Below are 22,981 nucleotides of genomic sequence, written 5' to 3'. Positions count from 1 at the left end.
TGAAAAACCCGCAAAAATGGAAAAAAAAAAAATTTAAAAATTGAAAAAAGCAAAATAGTACATTATACATTACTTTATTCATCAAATAACAAAGTAATATTAGTTAATAACTACGTTAAGAATTCTTCAAGCGTTAAGAGTTCGTGACGTTTTTTTACATCTTATTTTGAAATGAATGCTTTTAATTTGTCGGGTCGCGTTGCATTTCCGTTTCCTTTTTTACGTTTTCTGTGCGTCATTCGGCTCGTTACGGTGACGTAGTGAATGACAACGTCAGCTCATATTTATAGTTTATTGTCATTTATGTTGATAACGCACGCTACTGCCTATGTTTAGTAGGCGATGAGTGTTTATTCTGTTTATGGGTTCTTTTGTGTAGAGGTTGCACTTTATAGTTAGTAGTTGCTGTTAGTTGTTGCTAACCCGCTAATGTCGGCTAAAAATACAGTAAATTCATAGATTAAGTGTTTATATATTAGTTGACTAAGATTGTTGTTGATTTATTATTCAACAAATACTACATGATACAGCATACATGAGCCAAAATAAATGTGAAGTTCAACGTGATGACTTGCGTACTCTCACCATCTGAACAAATTCTCAACAAACTAAAAAATATTACTTATTTAATGAATATACAATAATGTTAATAGGGATAATGTAATGTTAATAATAGGAGAAAGGAAATAAAATACGCAAAAAATACCAAAAAAAAAAAAAAAAAAGATTGTTTATGGTTACTAGGGCTATATTGGGGCCTACATAGAAATCTAGGAACTGATACCCTACTTCGCGAAGGGGGTTGACACCCCCCATTAACCGCGAAGTAAGGGGATCACTGTATTGAAGTATTGATTTCGAGTTTCAACTGCTATTTAACTGCAGTTAACTGTTAGTGTTATGTTGAAAATATCCATCCATTTATCCATCCATTTTCTATAAATATGTTGGGACTAAACATGCAAGCATGTCTATTAAAGACAGTATGGTGCTGTTGGTAGGCAATTAAAAATGATAATAATAATATTATTAATAATAATACTAAATTATAAAAAATTCATATACTTTTTGGTTAAATATCTGATTGTACTGTATGACCTGCAGCATGTAGTTCAGTGTGACATATCATCCAGTGCAGCTTATCCATGACAAAAATTGTTGTTTTTTTGCTCAATTTTTGCTGCCGCAGCATATATACTGGTGTGAAAAAAATACAGAAAATACAGTATGTACTGCATGCCTTGTAGTTGTTCTTTTTGGTGACGGAGACAGCTCTACAGCAAGCCTTTATACCAAAAAAAAAAAAAGCACAGAGCGTCTGATAAAACCCACAAATATTACTATAAAACTCAATAAGCACTATTTGCAAGTTATGTGTTTCCCGCTTCTTTTTATTTGCCATTGCTGCGGCCATTGTGTGCTGCAGAGGGGGTGTATGTTGATTCTAGGGAGGCCGTTGTCTGTCTCGGTGCTTGAAGGACATAGACCCTTATCTGCAGCCCTACCCTTAACATTCACAGAGAAGCGGGACATCTTGTTTCTCATGAAGACGCAAATCGAGGCGTAAATGAAAAGACAAAACGTAAAGGGTATTGAGATTAAGCCTTACTGTGGCATGATCAGACATTTTACATCGATAACAAAAGACTAAAGGGGCATCGGCTATAAAAATCCATAAAAAAAAATCCATAAAAATCTTTACCTATGGTTGGGAGGCTCGTCTGTACTTTGTACTGCAAAATACAATGAATGAGAATTTCATCATTATACTGGGTATCATACAGTATACTAACAAACTATTTTTTAAAATCACAACATATACTCACAAACTATTTTTTAAAATCACCACATTAAAATGAGGAAAGTAACTGTCCTAAACAACCAACCGGGCGATTCAAGTGTTTACCATTGCCTATGTTTAAGTGTAATAGAGTGTTATTTAGGAGGGTGTTTCCCACCCACGCTCTTGTCATGTGTGTAGCGAACGTCAGTTAAAATAAACAACATTGATTAAAGTCACTTCCCTCTCCCTGGCCTGGAGCTATGCACTAATGTGCTGCTATAAGCTTAATGAGAGCAAGAGGAGGCAGGCTCAGCCCTCTCACCTCTTGAAGGGCCCCTGTGGTTGGGGTGGGGGGCAATCACTCACTGTCTAAAACTGCAGTCTTTCAATCTTCAAATATAACCAAAATGAAGATCAGACCCACCCCCAAAAAATTCATCTTTACAATGATTGCATGCTTTTTTTTTTAATCCTCATCAAAATCATTGTTTCATCATGTTTTGAAGGTGGACGCTGCTCTTCAATTTGCAGCTGCTGTAGCCCTCAAACATCGGCTCGTTTACCTCGTGACCCTACTCTGACAGCTTGATTTCACAACAAATATGGCTCTTTAAAAAAAAAACAACAACATTATTTTGGAGCCCTGTTTGTGGACACCTGCTTAATACAAGTGCACAAGTGAGCCCACTACAGATTTGTTCCGATTCGGACATCTGGCTCATAAATTGATAAATGTTCACGCATGCTCAGCAGCTCATGGGGTTGAAACGGTGCACAGTACTAATTAGACAATATGTTTAGCGTTAGTTTGCCCTTTTCTTCTATTAGTTGTACAGTAGACAGTTTGGAATATCATTTGACAAACTCTTAAAAAAGAATGTTTGTACTGATTTGTTCTTCTATGTATATGAGTGGTTTTTAGATTACCCTTCGTTATGGGGTCGGATTCTGGTGTTTTCTATGTTACTGTGAATAAGAAGCACCAAGACTTTGGCAACAATGCAAAAACTATAGCAAAACTGAACAAATCTCATCTTTTGTATACTCTTCACAATTTCTTGTGTTCATGTCCGTAATCTGTTTTTATTTTTTACGGGTTTGGTGTGTTTCAGATTTCTCACATTGTGAATGGTCAGTGAACGCCTCACCAGTCCGGTTAATATGCTCCAAGCTGTTGTTTTTTTACGGTGGCCCTGAAGTGTAAATTACACAAACAAAAAACTGAGCAAAAAAAAAAAAAAAAAGATTATCCCAAATGAAAAAAAAACCCAAAACCTTACAAGAGGGACAAGAAAAATATATATGCAAGAAAATGTCTTTTTTTTTCTTGTTTGCGTCCTTTTTCCTGCATGTGTCTTTTTGCGCTTCTGAATCAGCTGGAGACATCATAACTTTAACATGATCCTCTCCATTTTAGTAATATTCCTATGCGTGAACAAGAAAGGACTGAGATGTTGGTTCAGTCTGCTCGCTTCTTTTAGTGAAAATAATGCCGCAACAACCTCAGCTAACACAAGCTGCTGTTAGCTGCATAAGGCACTGGTTGCTAACAGCCACCATTACGGTAATTATTGTAAGTAAGAATATGGCCGATATAAAAATGCACATCCAAGCATCAACACTTAGCTTATGTGACTGATGGATCCATCTTCCTCAAAAGGTGTTTAATAAAAAAAATCTGAATTTTAATTTACCGTTTATAGGAGGCATCCATACTTTTGGGGGCCTTCATTTTGGGGAAAAAAGTGCATCTTATATTTGGGGAATTACGGTAATTACATCATGTGTGGAAAATACACACCCAAAACTCCAAACCATATCTTCTGCATTTGCTGAAACGGTACAGTTGCAAAAGAAATGTGAAACGTGGTTTCCTTCCACCATGATGATTTATCCTTGGCGCTGTTTTGGTTAACGTGACCTTCCTCTTATGAATTCCCATGCTAGTCGAAGATAGGAGCTGAAGGCTCCAAAGGGAGGGCCTGCTCAGCCAAGTGTGAGCGAGATGTTTATCGTTTAATTAGACTGGCCAACTACTGACCTGGGATAGGGCCAAAAGACATCTACAAAAGCTTTGACTTTGCACCATGTTGATGGTGCAAGGACAGACAAAAGAGTCTGAGTGATGGACGACAGCCTGACTTCATACAGGATGAAAAGGAAAAAAAAAAAAAAAGAAGCTGAAATGGGCAGCTTTCCAACGCTCTTACGTCTACACTTTGTCCAAAGAGTGTGAGCCTGACATGGCGAAGAGGAGACACTCTGTCTGACAGCAGAGCACAGCCAGGAAGTGTTTAAAAAGGAGGCTGGGGGCTGTTCTTTCCAGGATCGCTGTATCACTTCTGAGAAAATACACTTGTCTTTTGATTAGTCACAGGGAGGCGTGTTTGCCCGCTGGTAAAGTGCAGCTTAACTACTCTGCTGAGTTGAGCGAAAGAATGACATTAAAAACAACATGAGTAGAGGTCTTATCTGGAAGCCCCTCAAGTGTCTCACTGTGCTGGTCTACCATAACCCATTGTTAAGTGCCTACAGTGTACGCTGTAAATAGAATAAAATTTCAAAGGGAACATTCAGTATTATGCTTTTTTTTTTTTTTTTTAAATTGGTCATGTACTTTGGTTACCATGGATATCTAGCTAGCTACTCTCCACTGGAACATCTTTATTCGCCGTACTCTCCTCTCACATTCTGAATAAATGTGTTTCTTTCTAAAAAGTGAACACTCTAAACTGTCAATGTGAAGCATGAACAACTGTTTGCTACATGCTGTAGTATGTTGCCTGCTACTGACTGAGGATATATACAGGTTGTACCTCATGGCTCTCACTTAAAATCATTTGGGACACAAATAAATAAAAATGATACAACTTTCAGCTTTTTTTTCATGGATGTAGCACCTGTGATTTTTTTTTTTTTTTTAGGCAGTTACCCTCTAACCAGGGTGAAGTATTTTTGGAATTTAAATAAACAACACTGAAATTTGCACTCATATTTATAGAATTACTTTTGCATGTAATAATGTCAACAATTTTCTTTTTCCAGAAAATTCAACTTATGGCGTATGTTACTTGCTTCTAAGTCTAGGATACTTGAAAATCAGTTTAAAAATGCCCACTTCCATGTTATCAATATACATGAAAATATCATTGGAAATATTGTTTTGGCAAGGATTACCTCAAACGTTTTTACGTACTTTAATTTGAAAATTTGCCCTAATAACTGCATATCCAAATAATCGGGTGCTTGGAATGGTTACCGATTCATCACGAATGAATTTAAATAATTATTTGCATTAGGTGATTTGTTATGGTACTTTTAGACCAAGTTTTTCAAGTCTCATGGTGGCGTGACAGCTAATTTGGGGATCGTGCCGTTGCTCTGAAAACCTCTGAGGCCAAAAACTATTGAATCAACTTTTAGCTTTCTTTGTATCACTTCACTGTTTTCGATCACCATCTCATCTGCTATTGCACCTTCACCTCTGTGTTTGTCTAACATTAGTCCATGTCCACTGTTTGTGTCTGCAGGAAGCTGACTCTGTGCGAGGCCCTGACCTTTGTCCTGCTAGTGGCTCCCGCCTGCCTGTCCTCCATGCAGAGTGTAAGTCATCAAGACAAGTCACTGCACGGCAACATCTGAAAACTCTCTGCTCATTTTCAGCGCCTCTCAGGAGCTGATTATATAATGACGTAAGCCTGAAAAGAGTACTGTAATTACACGGAGCAGACTTTTTTTTTTCCCAATACCCAAAAGAGGTAGAAAATCTACACCAACAAAAAAACAAAAATACATGTCACTTTACATTACATCGAAAAGAAACATTTTATTGTCAGCCGTCTAAGTTCAACCACTCAACCACTTGATTGTCACAAAAGGAACCTGCAGCCTATCTCTACTCTGAAAATATGTCGACTGTTGTTTGGCCTAACAGAACCTCACGTCATTATCATAATAATAATAAAAATCTATTTCATATAGAATCATTCTCCATATTCTGTTCTCTTTGTGTCATATATCCATTTGGTTACGCTCTTCCAGTGTTATAGTTTTTATCCAATCAGAATTCAGCTGACTTGTGTCGCCAGGCTGTATGAAATTTGCCGGAGGCCTTCAGAAACAACAGTGCGGACGTCCGTGCACTGTAATTGAACGGGCACATATAGTTAATAGACAATTGCGCTAGCCAATCAGATCACGAGTTGGCGACATTAAGGCCAGCTAGAAGGCCTCCCATTGAACGTGGCGTGTTTGGCTGTGACTGGATGGGAGGCAGCGCTATGAGATCAACCAAGTTAAATGATGTAGCTTGGTTGATCTGCATTAACGGTGTAGCCTATAACAGAGCCAGAGCTGAGGACCTTTAGCTGGAAAATCAAATATACGTACTGGCTTTTTCAACTCCCAATGGCTGAAGGAGAAGAAAACGTTAACCAAGTCATTGAAGTCTCCTTGAATAAAGAAAGAAGAATGGATTATGAGTTGAAATAAATGTTTTGGGGCACGGCTCTTTTGGTGAGTATTTTTAAATGTTTAATATGTTTTTGAAATGCGCCAGAAAATAGCTTGCTTCGGTATAGGATTTCTCCAGCTGTAGTGTCATAAATGATGGTATTATGAGGGGTATTTATTTGGGTTGGACTAAGACACCACCAAAGGCCTAAATGTGAAATGACCGCGACTGTAATGAATCAAAGTGAGACCAAGGTTGCCGCGCATATAATGTTCACAGAATGTTGCTGACTGTCCCTATTTTTTTATGAGTAGTGGACATGGTTGCCCCAAACAGCCCTCCGTCTCATAAATCCCTCAAATATTCCTTTTGCTTGTTTTTTTTTTCCTATTTGCCCTGCCCTTATGTCTCCATTTCTCTTGTTTGACACACATAACTGCTGCCATTTTGGTAATTTGTGCTCTCCGGTTTCAAAGGGAAAAATTCAGCTCATTTTGATAATGGACCTAATCACAGCCTCTTCACCAGATGATGTGAGCATGTCTTTCAGGTCTTTGAGTCTGCTAATCAGATTGTTATTGAATGTTTGTGTTCTGATGGTTTCTTGCACCTTGTGACCGACTTTTGAGAAGCAATACTGTTCTTCCTGTCCGTGATATTTCTTTCGTTGTTTTGCTCTGCCTTAGACCCACAGTTGTGCCAACAATTTCTGTCTTTGAATTAAATAAACCCAATAAACAGTTTGCGTGAGAGGCTGAAAGGTTCAGGGTTCCAGGCTCCAATCTGTGTTTGCTTCGTGGCAAGGCCACGCCTGGATTTACCCCATCCCTTGAAGTTAGCTACATGGCCCAGCCACTTATAAACTCGTAGATGATGCCAATAAGTGCGAAAGAAAATGAATGGATGGATAAATACGGTATTTTGTTCTTTTGCAAGTTTGTCAAGGGAAATTGAAGTTGAATTCCAAATTCTACTAACCAAATACGTTCCACTTCAGAGAATCCACTGCGCTGATTTGCATTATTTTTGTACATAACAGTAGCCTATTATTGATTAATTATCAACATTTTTCTTCTCAGTTATAATTTCTTCCAGCTGCCGACATTTACAATGACACCGGAATACTATTTATTTGCAGACAAAGGAGAGGATCTGATCTTGTGTGAGATTGCGCCTGACTCTTTTTCTGTTTCCCTTGGACCACATCTTCCATGTGCTGGTTCTAATGATTACAGTCATTTCATTTCCATTTAATTATAATGCCTATTCCAGCTAATATCAACACAAATCTGACGGGCCATTACACTAATGAGGGCAACCTCAGGTCATGGAGAATGATGAAGAGTCAACTTACTGGTTGCTCTCAGTTTGTGTGTGGTTATGAGGAGGACTCATGTTGAGACAAACATTTATTCCTTTTTTGTTTTGTTTTTGCTTAAATGTATCTCCGTTGTTTTTTCAAAGGGTTGTTTACCTTTAAACACACTTAAAAATTCTGCTTGGACTCTAGTCACTCAAGTCTCTTGGGTCCATCAGATTAAATGTTGATCAAAGAGGTTAAAGTATGGCATGTACCGATCTCCGGCAAATGAGCTCACGTCACCTCAATGTTGTGATGAAACCACGACCGCGTATACGTTTGTATGAGGCTGTCGGATTCTATTTTATGAGCCACAAAATCAAATAACTCCAGTGAACTATAGGCGCTTTTTTGTTGTTTTTTGTCCTTGGGCATTCTACTGTGACAAAAAATCAATTCGCCTAATAACTGGGATATTCATTAACTACAGTCTAAAATCTCATTTACTACCATCTCATTTACTACATTTCATAATCAGTTTAAAATGTCCCAGATATAAAGAAATGGATCCTATTCTTGTCGGTTTCCGGACAAAGTCAGAGGTGCACACTGCGTCATGATGATGTGATAACGCAGCCCGTTCTGAAAAGTCAAAATTACGTAGCAGGTGGCACGAAAACAAATGATGCAGGAAATTCAACTGGCCTCGTCCTGATTGAAGTCAAGGATTTACATCGCTTCAGTGTCATAGAAAATGATGGATTTATGTAAATGTTGCAGACAGCGGAGCCAAGGTACGCTCACAAAAGGCCTGAAAGAAAAGTTGCTATTGCCTTGACCGATATGAAGAGTGGCACTTACAGGTGTTGCATGGACGTCAAAAGCAACGGTGTCTTTTCGCGTTTTTCTAATTTGTGTGACTCGCAAAAGCCACACCACTGCAGATGTGAATGCAAGATTTCAATCAGCTGCTAACGAATGGAGTTTGACCGTCACGGATCTGGTGACTGTATAGTATAAGCCTTAAAAATCGCTTTTCTTTATTGAGGGTCCCAATCAACTTGAAGCAATGATACAGTAGATATTTCCACTGCCTTCCTTCTGAATAGATCTGATTTGTTTCTCTTGTGGGTTTGTGTCGGTTTCTCTGGTGTTGTTTTTTTTCTTCCAAGTAGTGGCTTTTTTTAGTTCTTGTGTCTTGTTCCTTTTTGGTTTCTCTCGCATCGGTCCTCGTCAGCGTGATTTGTTTCCACCTGTCTGTGTACCTGCTCTTCATGTGTCAGCCAATCAGCTTCCTCTGCCTTTTGTTCCTGTCCAGCTCTTTGGTGTTTCCTTGTTAAGTGTGGAGTCTGTTTAAGTCCCAGTTTGCCATAGTTCTCGGGTCATTGTCTGATGTCGTTGCCTTTTTCTGTCCATAGCATTCCATTGCCTCCCAGTTGCTCTTTCCCCATAAGTTTGGTTTCTGTTTTGTCTGTAACTTTACCTCAGTTTTGCTTTTTTTGGATTTTCATCTGAGTATTATTAAACCTTTATTTTTTAGCACCTCATCTTCTGACATCCCTGCATTTTTGGCTCCACCCTGCCCCCACCCTTTATCCAGCATGCCAAGCGATCATGACAAGATCAACAATGACGGGAATAGCGATCAGTCATGTCTTCTTCCGTTTTCCCTCACACCCGACAATCCTCGCTCTTTCACTCGTGCACGTGATTTAAATGAGCTTTCGAGGAACAAATGTTCATAGAGAACAGAAATAAAATGGCCCGCAATCAACGCAACACAAAACTTCAACATTTCCAGAAAAAAAAAATAAAAAATACAAAGAAATGTGTGCAAACATACATTGTTTGCTGATCGGATCAATATGCAAACATATGCTATTCACAAAAATGTAAATGAATAAAAACACTGTCTATACCAGAAGTCCCTGACTGCTGGTCCGCGGCCCGGTACCGGTCCATGGATCAACTGGTACCGGGCCGTTTGGGCTGCACCCAAAATAACAATGTTTTGGAACTGATTTAGTTTATCCTTTAACAGTTGTACATCTGTGCTTTATTTTTTTGGAACTTTGTTTTTGGTGCCACCTCTGACCGCTGTTGATATTACATTTTGTAGTGAGGAAGTATGGCGTGTATGGTGTCAGAATTGTAGCAAATATATTCACAAGTGAAACAGACGTCTTGTCAAGAGACAGGTGACGAGCCTACAACTTTGAAGAAAAAGAAAACTTTTAACAGGCAATACTAGGAGTCTTACTTGAAATAATGACTTCTTCATGGTAAGGACTAGCAAAGAGAACCTACAAAGAGACAAGGAATGGATTCTCTTCATTTTTGTTTCCCAACCAGATGAGCTTGCAAATGACGGCAGCCTCAAAAGTATTTTTCAGATTCCCGACATCGCATCTAAAAGAGAAACAAACTGAGGGCTCCCATTAGTTTGTCATTAATGGTGAGCTCATATTTTATGTGCACTATGTGTCACATTTGTGAATGAATGCTCCTGACAGGCTTGCAGTTACACAGATTAACAAACTGGCACGCGTTTCATGCTTTGCCCATATGCTCATATTTAGTTGCTCACTTGAAAAACAGTTTCACATATTTTAGCACTGCAATTTCCTGTGAAATTACTATGTATCTTGTTTTACCGCTTTTTATGATACAGATGCTCTTTATACTGTAAAAATTATTCAATTTATAGCTAGCTTCATAGAGAAGCAGTAAAAGAAAAAGACCATGTTCCTTCCAAATGAAAACTTTACATTTAAAAGTACATTTAAAAGACACTTTGTCTCATATTGCTATTCTGTCTTGCAAAGCAGAATGAAGTAATATGACGATTTTTTGCACATCTATAGATTAAAGCGGAAATCATTTTTAATTGAGAGGAAGAAAGAGGGAGAGAGAGAGACTTAAATGTACATCATTGTTAATGCAACATATTTTATCTGATGCTTCATCTTTTGCACAGTGGTGAATACATGAGACACACATCTACTTGACACAAATTTTTCACAGATTTTCAGCTTGCACATCATTCTGGGCCCATTCACCGCAGCTGACGCTGACAGACACACAGCTGTTGAGTGTGTGTGCGAAAGAAGAGTTAAGTAGGTGTGAGTCAGCTCCTGAATGAGAAACTGGTGGGAACTTTGCCAGTTTCACTGCTCCTCCAGGGTACAAGCTCTGGAATGTGTTTCGGGAACACCTCTGGGATTTCTTTAATCACTTTTATTGTTTGGTTGTGATGGTCCTTTTCCGTGAGGCTAACAAGGTTGTGCATTTTCTGGATAGTTTCTTGGCAATACAGTACTTTCCATGAGGAATCGTAAATAACTCTCCATACTCATCTTTTAGCCTCTTTTGTTCACACGCACACACACACGCACACACACACACGCACGCACACACACACGCAAACACACACGCACACAGCGGAAATGCTAAAAATGCTTCGTTTTATCTGGGCTATCAGATGAAATTAAGTTTCTACTTTCTACTTTCTACATATTTTTTGTTAATGGAACTACTCTTTTAATTTTTTTTTTTTGGGCAGGAAATCAGTTCCAAAATAAAAACTATTAATAAATATTAACCCGGGCGGCATGGAGATTCTCCCCGTGCCCGCATGGGTTTTCACCAGGTACTTCGATTTCCTCCCACAATTTTAAAAGCATGCATGGTACTGAAGGTGTGTTGGATTTTTCAAAAACATGGCTGTCTTGTCATTTTTTTGTGTAAATATGCAATGAATAAAAATGAACTAATACAATTTATGCCATGCTATGAATACTATAGAAAGTGAATCGTATTACATTGGCATTCGTCCTCTGCATTTAACTTGTCACAGTAGTGAACAGCAAACAAAACACACACCGGAGCAGGAGTGACTGAATACATACTCTCCAGCTACAGTATGTCTATCAACATTGACACATATGATGTGTTTTGCAATCATTCTTCACACCAACTTGTCCACAATTAGCCCTCAGTGCATGTAATCGCCCATTTTCATTTTCTGTCTCAGGCTTCCTGGGCTTCTGCATGGGATGCTGATAGAGAAGGCTTGTCGGGTCGTTCCACGCGAACCCAACGCCAACTACACTATAGGAACGAATGGGCTAGCTGGAGCGGCTGGTCCGTGTGCTCACGAAGTTGTGGAGCTGGTGCCGCTGTGCGCACACGAACCTGCATCACCAGGTTCTAAATATTTTATGACATATTGGGCTGTATGGGCATCGATATTCAAAGCGTTGCATGATGGAATCATTTCATCTCTTTTGGTTTGACCTTTTACATCAAAGGCATTTCACTTAACACTAGGGAGCTGAAATTTCACCCAGATGGTGACAACATGTCAAAGTTTGAATGGCATGACTACTTGATTATCACACTACCAGAAGCGTGCCATCCATTGGCCAAAAGATCAAAAGACTGCACAAGGGGTAACGGTTAGGACATTGTTGATCATGTTCAAAATCACATGTTTCCTTATCTTATATAGACAGGAAAAAAGGGGAGAATCCTGACTCTTACAAGGATTTGATGGTCAATATGATGACCAACTAGAGCAGGAGTGGGCAGTTCCGGCCCTCGAGTGCCGGTGTCCACACAATGTTTTCAAGTTTTCCCTCTCCAACACATCAGGTCATCAACAAGATCTGCTGGAGCTTGAAAATAATCCTAATCATTTGAATCAGGTGTGGTGGAGAGAGAAAACTGGAAAAAAGGCAGGACATCGGCCCTCGATGATCGGAACCGCCCACCCCTGATCTCGAGTGACTGTTCATTATCTACAGTATATTATATTTCTAGATCAACAATAGTAACTGATGCCGGAGTCTGGGAAAACAAATAAATATTTCAGGAGTCAATAGCCATTTCTGAATGAACACACACCTTCAATTTTGTCTCTTTTATGTTTTGTGTTTGTCAGAAACCCAGTGGGTGGACCATGTGCAGGTGATCCAAGGCAATACAAGATCTGCAACACTAAGGTCATTCAGCATAAAGGTTTCCTACTGTACAAAAGTGTTACAGGATTTTCAATGCAAATATTTTGAACAATGACCGATGTTTGCTCTTGACGTTAAGCATGTGGGTGTGTTCGCTGATACTGTAGCGGCTGAGATATTTCAGGGTGTGAACAGGAATTTTCCGGCCGTATTAACCTTTGCCTTCACTGCTCCACTTTGAGCGCTGACATTTCATGTAGCCGTGCTTCAGTCAGGTGCCGGGGTTGCTACCGCATAAGATGTGTTACGGGTTGTATGTGGGTGTGTTTGAGCAGGCAATCGCCACAGCCCATACTTGCATGTAGACGAGCTCAGAGATGAGTTGAAGCTTGTTTCAAGATGAATGTGACTGCATGTTGCACTTTGTACCTAGAGATTTGATCCAAGTCTCTAGTACAGTAGTAAATAGCCACACTTCCCAGACATGTTTTCTGCATTCTGATGGGAGCACACATCTGTGCAGGTTTGGTGTCTTTTTTTTCCTGGCGGCTTCATTTGCGAGCGAGCGTATTTTTCGGGGTTTGGTTTAAAATATCCCCGGTTGGGAAATAAATACTGTATCATCTTCAGCATGGGCGGAAGAGCGGTTAGTACATACGCCTCACAGTTCTGAGGTCCGCTTCCGGCACCGACCTTCCTGTGCAGAGTTTGAATGTTCACCCTGTGCCTGAGTGGATTTACTCAAGTTACTCTGGTTTCCCCCCACAATACCAGGAGGGTCGGCAACCTCTTATATTCAACGAGCCATTTTGACCCGATTTCCATCGATAAGAAAACACTGGAAGCAAGCGGACTGAATCAGTTAGGTGTTAGCAGTAGTGCTTGGAGTTTACTGCATATTGATATTATCAATATATTGTGATATGAAGTGACGCAATATGCGTATTGCATTCAGTTTCCAATATATCGCGTATCGCTTATTTTTGTGAAATTTAGTTTTTTACATCAATCCGCTCCGAAGTGGCTTTCATATCATTCTTTTTGTCATATTATGAATTGTGTTTTCCATGTAAATCATTTCAAGCACTTCAAAAACACCACATTAAATGTTACAATACATTACCTTTGGACTGAGGCCATGTTCCAAAGCAAAAGTGGTGGCAGAGGAGGAGGGCAAACAACAGACCAAAAAAAAACTTTATGATATGAAGATAGCGTTTCCTTCGTTTCTGCTTTTGTAGTCATATGTCCTCACGAGCACAGTGTTCACGTCGTCCATAGTAAGCTCCTGTATGTGTTCCCGAGAAGCGCAATAATTTCAGACTCCTACTCCTCCTCCACAGGGAACTATATTAACGAGCAGTAGAATCTCATGTAGCTTTTATTTTGAAGTTTTTTTTTAATTTAATTATTTTTCTTCTATATGCTGAGTCATTTTCGTAATATGAAGAAAACAAACCATGCAGAAGCGACTGCATCTCAAGGTTTCACTGCATTTGATCATTTATAACAATAGATTTCTCCTTGGCTTTTGCCGTATTTATTGTTTGAATCTAGAAGGCCGCGCTATATTTACATTTCCTGTTTTTATGTTTCCGAAATTGATTGGTTGTCTCGCGTCGCATTTTGTGTCCCATTGCTCCGAACACGTACAATAGATGTCACCTTGTTACCCAATCGAGCAAACTTCATTGACCGTAATTCAAATTCATCGCTTGTTATTCCATCCACGTAGTCGATCCGAACCAAGCATTATTTATTTTCTCAAACCACGGAGAATCGCAACCTAAGGATGAATGAGCCGCATGCGGCCCCAGAGCCGCAAGTTGCCCACCAAACACCATGCACGATAGGTTTATTGGGCTCTCCAAATTGTGTGTTTGTATGAATGGTTGTTCATCTCTGTGTGCCCTGTGATTGGCTGGCCGCCAGTTCAGGGCGTTCCCCGCTTACTGCCCAAAGACAATTGGGATAGGCACCAGAAAACCTGTGACCCTTGTGAGGACATGCGGTCAAGAAGATGGATGGATGGGTGGATATTCAGCAATTCAATGGTACTATCTAATGCCCATCTATTTTGTGCAGGAGTGCCCTCCCGGCTCACAAGATTTCAGAGAAATGCAGTGTGCTGCTTTTAATGACAGACAGTTGTTGACAGGAAACTCCTTCAGATGGACAACCTTTCATGGAGGTCAGTGAGACAATCACCGTACTTTATATCACGAGCAATAGATGTGAACCAAACAAAGCTATCACCTGATTGTTTTTGTACCACGAAAATAAATATGATCAAACTCTCTAATGGAAAATCCTCAAATCCTCAATCACGTTACTTTACATTGTAACTTGTTTTTTATTCATTAACTTTAGTTTAAGATCATTAATTCTCTTTTGGTGTGATGAGGACGAGTAAGAGGAATATTTCATTTGCTTAATCATTAGGGTAAAGATTTTGTCATCATAACTTGTATTGCAATGGATGTTCTTTTAACTTTTTGAACATTAAAACTTATTTTAGCTGAAGCATTCTGTGTTTCATGTTTTTCAAAATAATAAGATGAGAACTATGAAGTTGATGATGAAAAGAAAGAACTGCTTCATAAAGTAAGTGAAAGGATAACAACCAATTAATTTCTCAACATTGTTATATATAAATCAAGCACAATCCTAAGCCCCAGGAGAGAAAAAAATGTAAGCGCTGTGCCTGACGGCTGTTCAGTCGTACAGAAGAAAGGCCAGCCATTTGAGGATTATAGTTTGTTTCCACAATTATAAAATACTTATGACCTTTTTCCTGCTATCTTATACAAGACAAACATTGTTTAGCAACCCCCCCCCCCCCCCCACTAAAACTAATTTAAAAATACATGCTCGAAAAAAACTCATCAAAATGAAATGCGTTTAATAAAAAAATTAAATTAAAATAATACTCTGCCATAATGAAAAAGTATTATAATGCTGGTATGGTGCCAAAGGAATATGAAGAAATCTTTCGTTTATGAGCTTGCATTAAAAACAAAACATTTCCCGTTAAGAAATGACATACTCTATAAGTTATGTTTACCTTTAATTTATTTCTGTTGGGTTGTTAAAAGACTTGTAATATTAAAGACCACATACAGTATAAAAGTAATGACTTACCTCGCCATGCTATAGTTTGATGATGTTTTGTATTTTTGACTTCAAACACAACTTATGGCATTTTACTGCAACCCAATTAAAAGCAACAAGCCAATGACTGAACATCTCCCCTACCAGGCTCCAACCCCTGTGAGCTCAGCTGCCTGGCCTTGGGTCATAACTTCTACTACAACTTTGGACGTGTGCTTGATGGCACAGCCTGTGACAAAGTACCTGGAGCGCTGTGCGTCAACGGACGCTGTCTGGTGAGCGCAAAATAAAAGTGTCTGCTTTCCAAGGACAATTTATGGGTATTTAAATTTGTTTAACACTCATTGAATCACTAGATGGCAAAATGGGGAAAATGACAGGTGATCCCTCTGAGTGGTTTGTCCAACCCCTAGGGTTAGGAGTTAGGGGGTTAGTATTCCAGGATGGGTTAAAGTTAGGTTTCAGGTAAGGGTTAGGTTAGTGTTAGAGGGTTAGGGTTAGAGTTAGGAGGTTAGGGTTAGAGGGTTATGACTGGGGTTTGGGTTGAGGTTTGGGGTTAGGGTTGCATCTGTCACATCAGGTTTGGGGTTAGGGTTTCATCTGTCACATTGTTCTTACTCTGCTGGTATACGTGATGAGCATAACAGTCTTTGTTTATCCTTTACATCTGTTTTGGTGAAAGGTCTGCAGCTGCAACTATCTTCGGGCTTCCTCTTGATCACATTTGTGGGATGCAGTAACGGAATTTATGCGCCATAGCCCATAGAGTATCTGAGGAACATAAACAGGAACTGCAGCTTCTGGAAGATGCTGCACTTCTTTACCTGAGGTCCATATGAAAACCATATGGGTGTGTGCATGCTTATGTTGTTCTGAACATAACTACAGTTCAGTGAACAATTCTTAAATAAAACCTGGGGTGGTAGATTACTGACTTACATTTTAGCAGAGTATGTGTGGAACAGGAGTTTGACCAATCATGGAGTCTTGGAGAAAGGAAAAAGGAAACTTTTAAAAAAATGTGGAGAAAGAGATCCCTCTTTCCATCCATTCTCTTAGCCGCTTATCCTTACTAGGGTCGTGAGCCTGCTGTCTCCAGGCAGTAGGGGGGTAATGCCCTGAACTGGCTGCCAGCCAAGCGCAGGGCACACATAGAGAAAAAAACATTCACAAAAACACCAACGGGCGATTCAGAGATATGGAGATATCATCCATATCATATTAGTATACATACATATCATATTAGGAATGTGGGATGAAATTGGAGTACCTGGTGAAATCCCACATGGGTACGGGGCGAACATGTAAAAAGCATACAGAAAGGGCAGAGCCGGAATCGAATCCACGACCCCTTAACTGTGAGGCATACGCGCTAACCACTCATCCGCTGTGTGAATTAATCTAGAAGTATGTTTAATCGCTGTATGGGAAACTGGGCAACACGGTTTTGAAACACTCATGAGTATGCAGGTAATTAATGTCCTTAATGCGTTTAAGTATTGATTTTCTGAACTCTTAAAAAACAGGAAAATACGTCACTGGCATTGAATGAGTTGATATATTTCATTAAATTAAATAATTTTGAAAATTTATCAAACTTTGTTTTGTGTCTACAATTGCTTGCTAATGAGGCATTTTCTTTCGCAATGCTGTTTTTGACTAAATAATTGGGGGGCTCAGAAGCCTTGCTTTCCCTGACCCCAAAAAGTTTGAGAACCCTTTACAACCCTTTATTTAGAGAGAAAGATTAAAATTGGATAAAATAAAAGGTTGGAGCCAGCAAGGAAGTAGAAAATTTCCCCTGTTCTTAAGTTACACAAGAAAAATATATTCAGAGTCCTCTTCCAAGTTTCACAAGCTGTCCTTTGCCTGCATTAACTCATGCCAGGTGGAAAATGAAAATGGTGGAACTAGCCAAAACATCTACTGGATACTGACCAGCATGAACTAACCAATATGAACAATAAATGCCTATTTTATTACTTTATTTATTTTGTCTAATTTTTTTCATCACTTTGTTTTTTTGTTGAACATAATTATTCCCAAAAGCCAAAACAGGTGCAAAAAAGTTAAGCGGATGCCTGTGATTTACGTCATGGCCAGCTGATGGTGTCGTGTGCACACGAAGCTGCAAGAAATGAACCCCCTCCAGCCAAGTGGAGGCTCTCGAGGCTTCACCTGCAATGCATGCGTGCCAATTAAAGATATTAAAAATTATGATGAACGAAGTTGACTCAAATTGAGCACCTCTCACTTCTGTGTTCACTGCTAAATGTCACACATCATCGATGGGTGAGCGTTAGTATGTAGTGATTGTTTTCATTTTCGCACTTGTACGAAAAAAAATGTTAAAATGTCAATTTAAACTATAAACTGTTAAGAAAGAAGCTGTACAATGAATTATTTCATTTTTCCACCAGCAATATGAAACATTTTGTGTTCTTTTGGAAGTTCAAGAGAGAACTTCATTTTTTCAGAGATAGTAATATTTCGAGACATTTGATTCCTACAGATGTTTCTTCTCGATATTGTGATTTGCTGGGCCATGTTCACCCTCTCAGGGGCTTGCGCACTATATACTGTACCTTCACGCCAGGGATTCATTTCCTGTAAGGCACATAACCTGCTTGGTATGTTTTTAAAGGGGTCTAGGGGTTGATTATAGGTCTGCTAGAAGATTGCCCTGCATCACTGAAGATGAAGGCTCAAGTAAAATGCATTCACTGTAATCCATCCAGCAGCGAGGTGCTCCATGCATCTATTAACACGTCTTGCTGCAAGTAGTCTAAATGTTTCAAAGACAAGAAAATGACAGGGAGAAGAAACAGAAGGTGTGTGTGTCATCTCAAGTCAAAATTTGGTTGCAGTTGACTTCACAACATGAAGTAAAAGGGTGATTATAATCTTTTCTTGTATAGTAAACATTTCAATATTTCTGTGCTTCATAGAAGCCTGGCTGTGATTCCATCTTGGGTTCAAAGGAGCAAGAGGACGCCTGCATGGTCTGCGGAGGGAAAAACACCACCTGCCTTCACCACAGGAGTGTTTACCAGAGCAACGGCCTGGAGGCAGGTAGGATATGCACACAAACACCTACACACATCCAATAATCACCATGAGGAATCACTTTCAGACCTACTTGATGTCAAGATAATAGTGTGATTCCTCATCACTGATGTTTAGTCATCAGAGGCTTTTGTGAAACTGTTATGCCAAGAAATAACTTGGCTACCCTCCGCATCAAAATTAAACCAACAACCGGTAGTCACAATTAAGGTTTGAAAGAAAAGGCATCTGCAAAGGCAATCAATAAGACTTGGACTTATTACCATATAAACATGCACCTGTGATGGCACAAACTATCTGAATGTGGACACATACACAAGTTCATGTAAATTAATTCTGTTATTGTAATTACACGCAAAGTACTGTAAATACTGAATATTGGAACAACAATTTGGATTTGGAAACGGTTTTTCCCTTGGGAACCAATGGAAGATGTGAGACTGATGTAGGCATCATCACAATGGAAAAGCATGCGACCTTTATTCATTTTCATTGTTTGAAAAAAAAAAAAAAAAGGAGTCCATACTGTTTTACCATTGTTAAACGTGACCTAAATGATAACAATAAAAGATTTTTAAATATGAAATCCATCCATCACTTAACATTAACAATATATGTATTATTATGTGTTGCCAAAACACATATAAGCATAAAAAGATGTTAAACAACCCACAACTTAATTTAGATAAAAAGGACCTAATTTGCTCACACAGAGCAGTAGATGACTGAACATCAATGGAAAACATTGACAGATGGATCCAATAACATCATACTGTATAATAATAGTAAATTATGTTCAAATGGGTCAGAAGGTCAGACCACATTAATAGTTCCCAAACCCAAAACAATGGGTAGGGGCAAGGTGGATATTTTTTCTTTTCAAAATATTAAATCAACTGCTAAAGGAGACTATTTAAACCTGATTTGATTGTACAGTATTGTTGAACAAATTCAAATATGCCATGTGAAATATACTGTATACATTTTAGACACCAACAAGCAACTCTAGTGAGGATAAGCAGGTATAGATAATGGATAGTTTGTTGTTTTCATAGCTTTATTTCAAATGTATAAAATAAGGGAACAAATATACTCGAAGTACATACACTTGTGAAAAAAGAAAAAAGATGAACAAAAAACAATTCAAACTACATACAATAAACTCAACCATAAATGAAAACAAGTTAGAATCTTGAAAGATGTTCATCGCGGTCATTTTTATTAATATAAAGATACAGAACATGTTTGAACAGCAGTAGGAAGAAGTATGATCCTTGATGTCATCCATCCATCCATCCATGCATCCTTCCAGGCAGCAGCTTGAGCAGGGAAGCCCGGAGTTCCCTCTCCCCAGCCACTTTGTCCACTTTGTCTTTCACCATTTAATTCACAAGAGCAACCGCTATTCAATCTGCAATTGGATGATTAAGGATGCGAAGGTTGAACTTCTGCCTGCGTATGTGACAGATTACCACTTTACATCTCAGAAGGATACACCACGTTTTCAGTTAACACCAATAAGATATGCGTGTTGAATGATGAAGAAACTCAACGGACTGTAGATCCAGCCTGGATAAAAGTATAGAAATAAAGATTATTTTTCTTGAAAATTTTGTATAGCTCATAAAAAGGGACATTTGTAACATCAAGTTCCACCGTAACCCTTATCCTCAGGAAAATTAAGAACATTATTAGAATTCTATAGGCATTGACAGACCATTTCTTTCCACATAAATAATAAGATGCAAATTGTTGCTAGATAGCATCCCAATCTAACGGTTTCACAACAGCTCTGGCGTGAAACTGTGGCCTCTGCACCGTGTGTGTGAACAGGCAGGGCCAGGCTACAAGCCATAATGGGTCAAAGTGAGCAAGGAGAAAAGGAGCTGATAATTTCTCCTTTGTTTGGGTGACTCTAATTCCTGGGAACTTTTCTCCCCACCAGCAGCCGTGCTTCCAAATAGAGTCGATGGAGGGTGGTGACACAAAACGCTTCCTCAAGGTCGGTTGCTTGAGAGTTCATCAGGGCCTTTCTGGAATTCTGGCATTGGAAGCTTACGGAATATTGTGCTTCCATCCATCCATTTATTATGACCAATTTTTAGCAAGGAACCCCGACTTCCCTCTCCCCGGCCACTTCGAACAGCTCCTCTGGGGGTCCCTAGCCATCCCCATGCTAGCCGAGAGGCATAGTTTCTCCCGCGTCCTGGGTCGTCCCCGGGGCCTCCTCTCTGTGGAACATGCCCGGAACACCTCACCAGGGAGGCGTCTGGGAGGCATCCTAACCAGATGCCTGAGCCACCTCAACTGGGTCCTCTCAACGGGGACCGCTTGTACATGGGAAGTCATTCTTTCAGTCAGGAACCACAGCTTGAGGGTTGGAAATATAGATCAACGGGTAAATCGGGAGCTTTTTCTTTACCGCGACAGACCGGTACAAAGTCCGCATTGCAGCAGACGCTTCAACGATCAGCCTGTCGATTTCCCGCTTCACCTTACCCTCATTCGTGAACTCCTCCACTTCAAGCCAAACTGTAATTGAGCATCTCTTTGGCAACAGCAACAGCTCATTAAAGTTAAGTGATAACTTATGCTTCAGCGGCCCTCAAGGTCTCCAGTGGCAAAGTAAAATCTTTTTTGCGGCCCACTAGTTGAAGCACATAGCCTGCCCCATGGTTAAAAATCTCTTCCCTAGACTGAAGTCATTACCTGACATCTATGAAGGTAGCAAAGGTTCAACTCCCATTCAGTGACCTTGTGAGTGTAAATTGTTTTCCATTTGTACAAGGGATTGACTTGGTGATAAGTCCAGGATGCAGTCAGCCTCTCACCCAAAGTTAGCTGCAATACCCCAGAATTCCATTCAAACGGTATTATATACTACAATGTGATAATAGCATGAGTGGATTCAAGACTCATTGGAGTGTGTATTGTGTTGGCTAGGAGGACCTTTTGGATACAACGAAGTAGCCAAGATTCCAGCCGGAGCCACTCACATCCGAGTCACGGATAACAGCAGGAATTATCTTGGTAAGATCACCGACGCACGCATAGACCACCTGGTCTGTTTGTGCATCTATTTCAGGTTCGTGCTTTGTCGCTGGCTCCATGGCTACGCTTGTAAAGGCAACATGTCAAATAACCTCCTGGCCTTGCTTTAACTTCCTCTCCCCCAGAGACAGTCGGGGCTCAGCAGTCCTGTCTGTTCACTGGATGTTTGCTAGTTTTTCCAGGCAACATACAGTAGTAACCACAACATCTATTCTCATCTTGTTTATGAGACCAAAATAAAAGTGGCCTAGTAGTGGCACACACTGTGGCACACTTGAGATGGACACATGAAGGCTTTGTCCGGTTAACAGGGCAAAGCAGGTTAATGTGCTTGTTTCCATTATATGTCATGGAAAATCCCTTCCAGCACTTAGTCCATACAGCTGCCTTATATGGTCATCTGGCTCGTTTCTTTCTTGATTGTGCCCCTAAACCCACCCACTGGTCTGCTTCTTTGTGATCCACCCATACAGAAAGATTAGTTGTGTCGTTTTGAACAAGAAAGGTTTGACTCCGAAATTGTCCTTTTCCCTTTTTAAGCGCTCCAGAATGGTCGCTCCCAGTTTGTCATCAACGGTAACTGGAAGATCAGTGTCCCGGGCGAGTACAATATAGCTGGAACCAAACTTCTATACCGACGGTCAGCTGACATCTGGGAGAGCTTGGAGGTCCCGGGGCCAACCCAGGAAGACTTGCGTCTGATGGTGAGATACCCAGAAGCATTTGGTGACCACATTTGCACCTTGTATCATGCAATAACCAGAAACTATAACAAGACTGGGAATATGTTTGGATGTGGTCATTCTGTGTACAGGTTCTTGCCACAGACAGAAACCCGGGCATTGAGTATGAGTACTGGTTACCACCAGATCAGTATGACCTCTACCATGGGAGGAGAAGTCCACTGCGCCAGGCTCACCACAGTGCCAGCTACCTCCCGTGGGTAACGCCCACCATTAAAAGCAATACCATCACAACTACCACTACACGGCCTCCCCCAGTGAGCACCCGTCCTTACTGGTGTAAGCTTTGTTTATCCTTTCATCATCACTAACTACATTCAAATACTTTGGTTTAGTAACCTAAGGTCAAACCTTTTTAAATATACACACTTAGTATTTTGTCATCACATTGATACATTTTTTAATGTGGATCTTTATTCTTCTGGTAGTATATTTGAATAACCCTGTACTACCACTGAGGTGGGGGGAGGTGGGCAACAGGGAGCTATTCATAAGAACTTTGGAAGACGAAGT

At 39.9% G+C, this 22,981-nt stretch overlaps 1 protein-coding gene across 4 annotated transcripts in view; it reads left to right on the top strand.

Annotated features, from left to right (window-relative positions):
- The window catches only part of adamtsl5 (ADAMTS like 5), a 42,783-nt gene that overhangs the window by 11,275 nt on the left and 8,527 nt on the right, over positions 1 to 22,981 (top strand). For all 4 annotated transcript variants that reach the window (XM_088414032.1, XM_088414033.1, XM_088414034.1 and 1 more), the window contains 9 exons: positions 5,314 to 5,386; positions 11,570 to 11,742; positions 12,479 to 12,539; positions 14,583 to 14,688; positions 15,756 to 15,883; positions 18,557 to 18,680; positions 21,618 to 21,704; positions 22,266 to 22,429; positions 22,540 to 22,747. In XM_088414032.1, coding sequence (XP_088270158.1) covers positions 5,314 to 5,386; positions 11,570 to 11,742; positions 12,479 to 12,539; positions 14,583 to 14,688; positions 15,756 to 15,883; positions 18,557 to 18,680; positions 21,618 to 21,704; positions 22,266 to 22,429; positions 22,540 to 22,747 — 1,124 coding nt within the window. The remainder of the gene's footprint in view (positions 1 to 5,313; positions 5,387 to 11,569; positions 11,743 to 12,478; positions 12,540 to 14,582; positions 14,689 to 15,755; positions 15,884 to 18,556; positions 18,681 to 21,617; positions 21,705 to 22,265; positions 22,430 to 22,539; positions 22,748 to 22,981) is intronic.

Source organism: Hippichthys cyanospilos, chromosome 4, assembly GCF_059441005.1.
Source record: "Hippichthys cyanospilos isolate Australia breed blue-spotted pipefish chromosome 4, RoL_Hcya_1.0, whole genome shotgun sequence".
Lineage (NCBI taxonomy): Eukaryota > Metazoa > Chordata > Actinopteri > Syngnathiformes > Syngnathidae > Hippichthys > Hippichthys cyanospilos.
The sequence above is the reverse complement of the archived record's forward strand: the minus strand, read 5'-3'. Positions and strand labels throughout refer to the sequence as shown.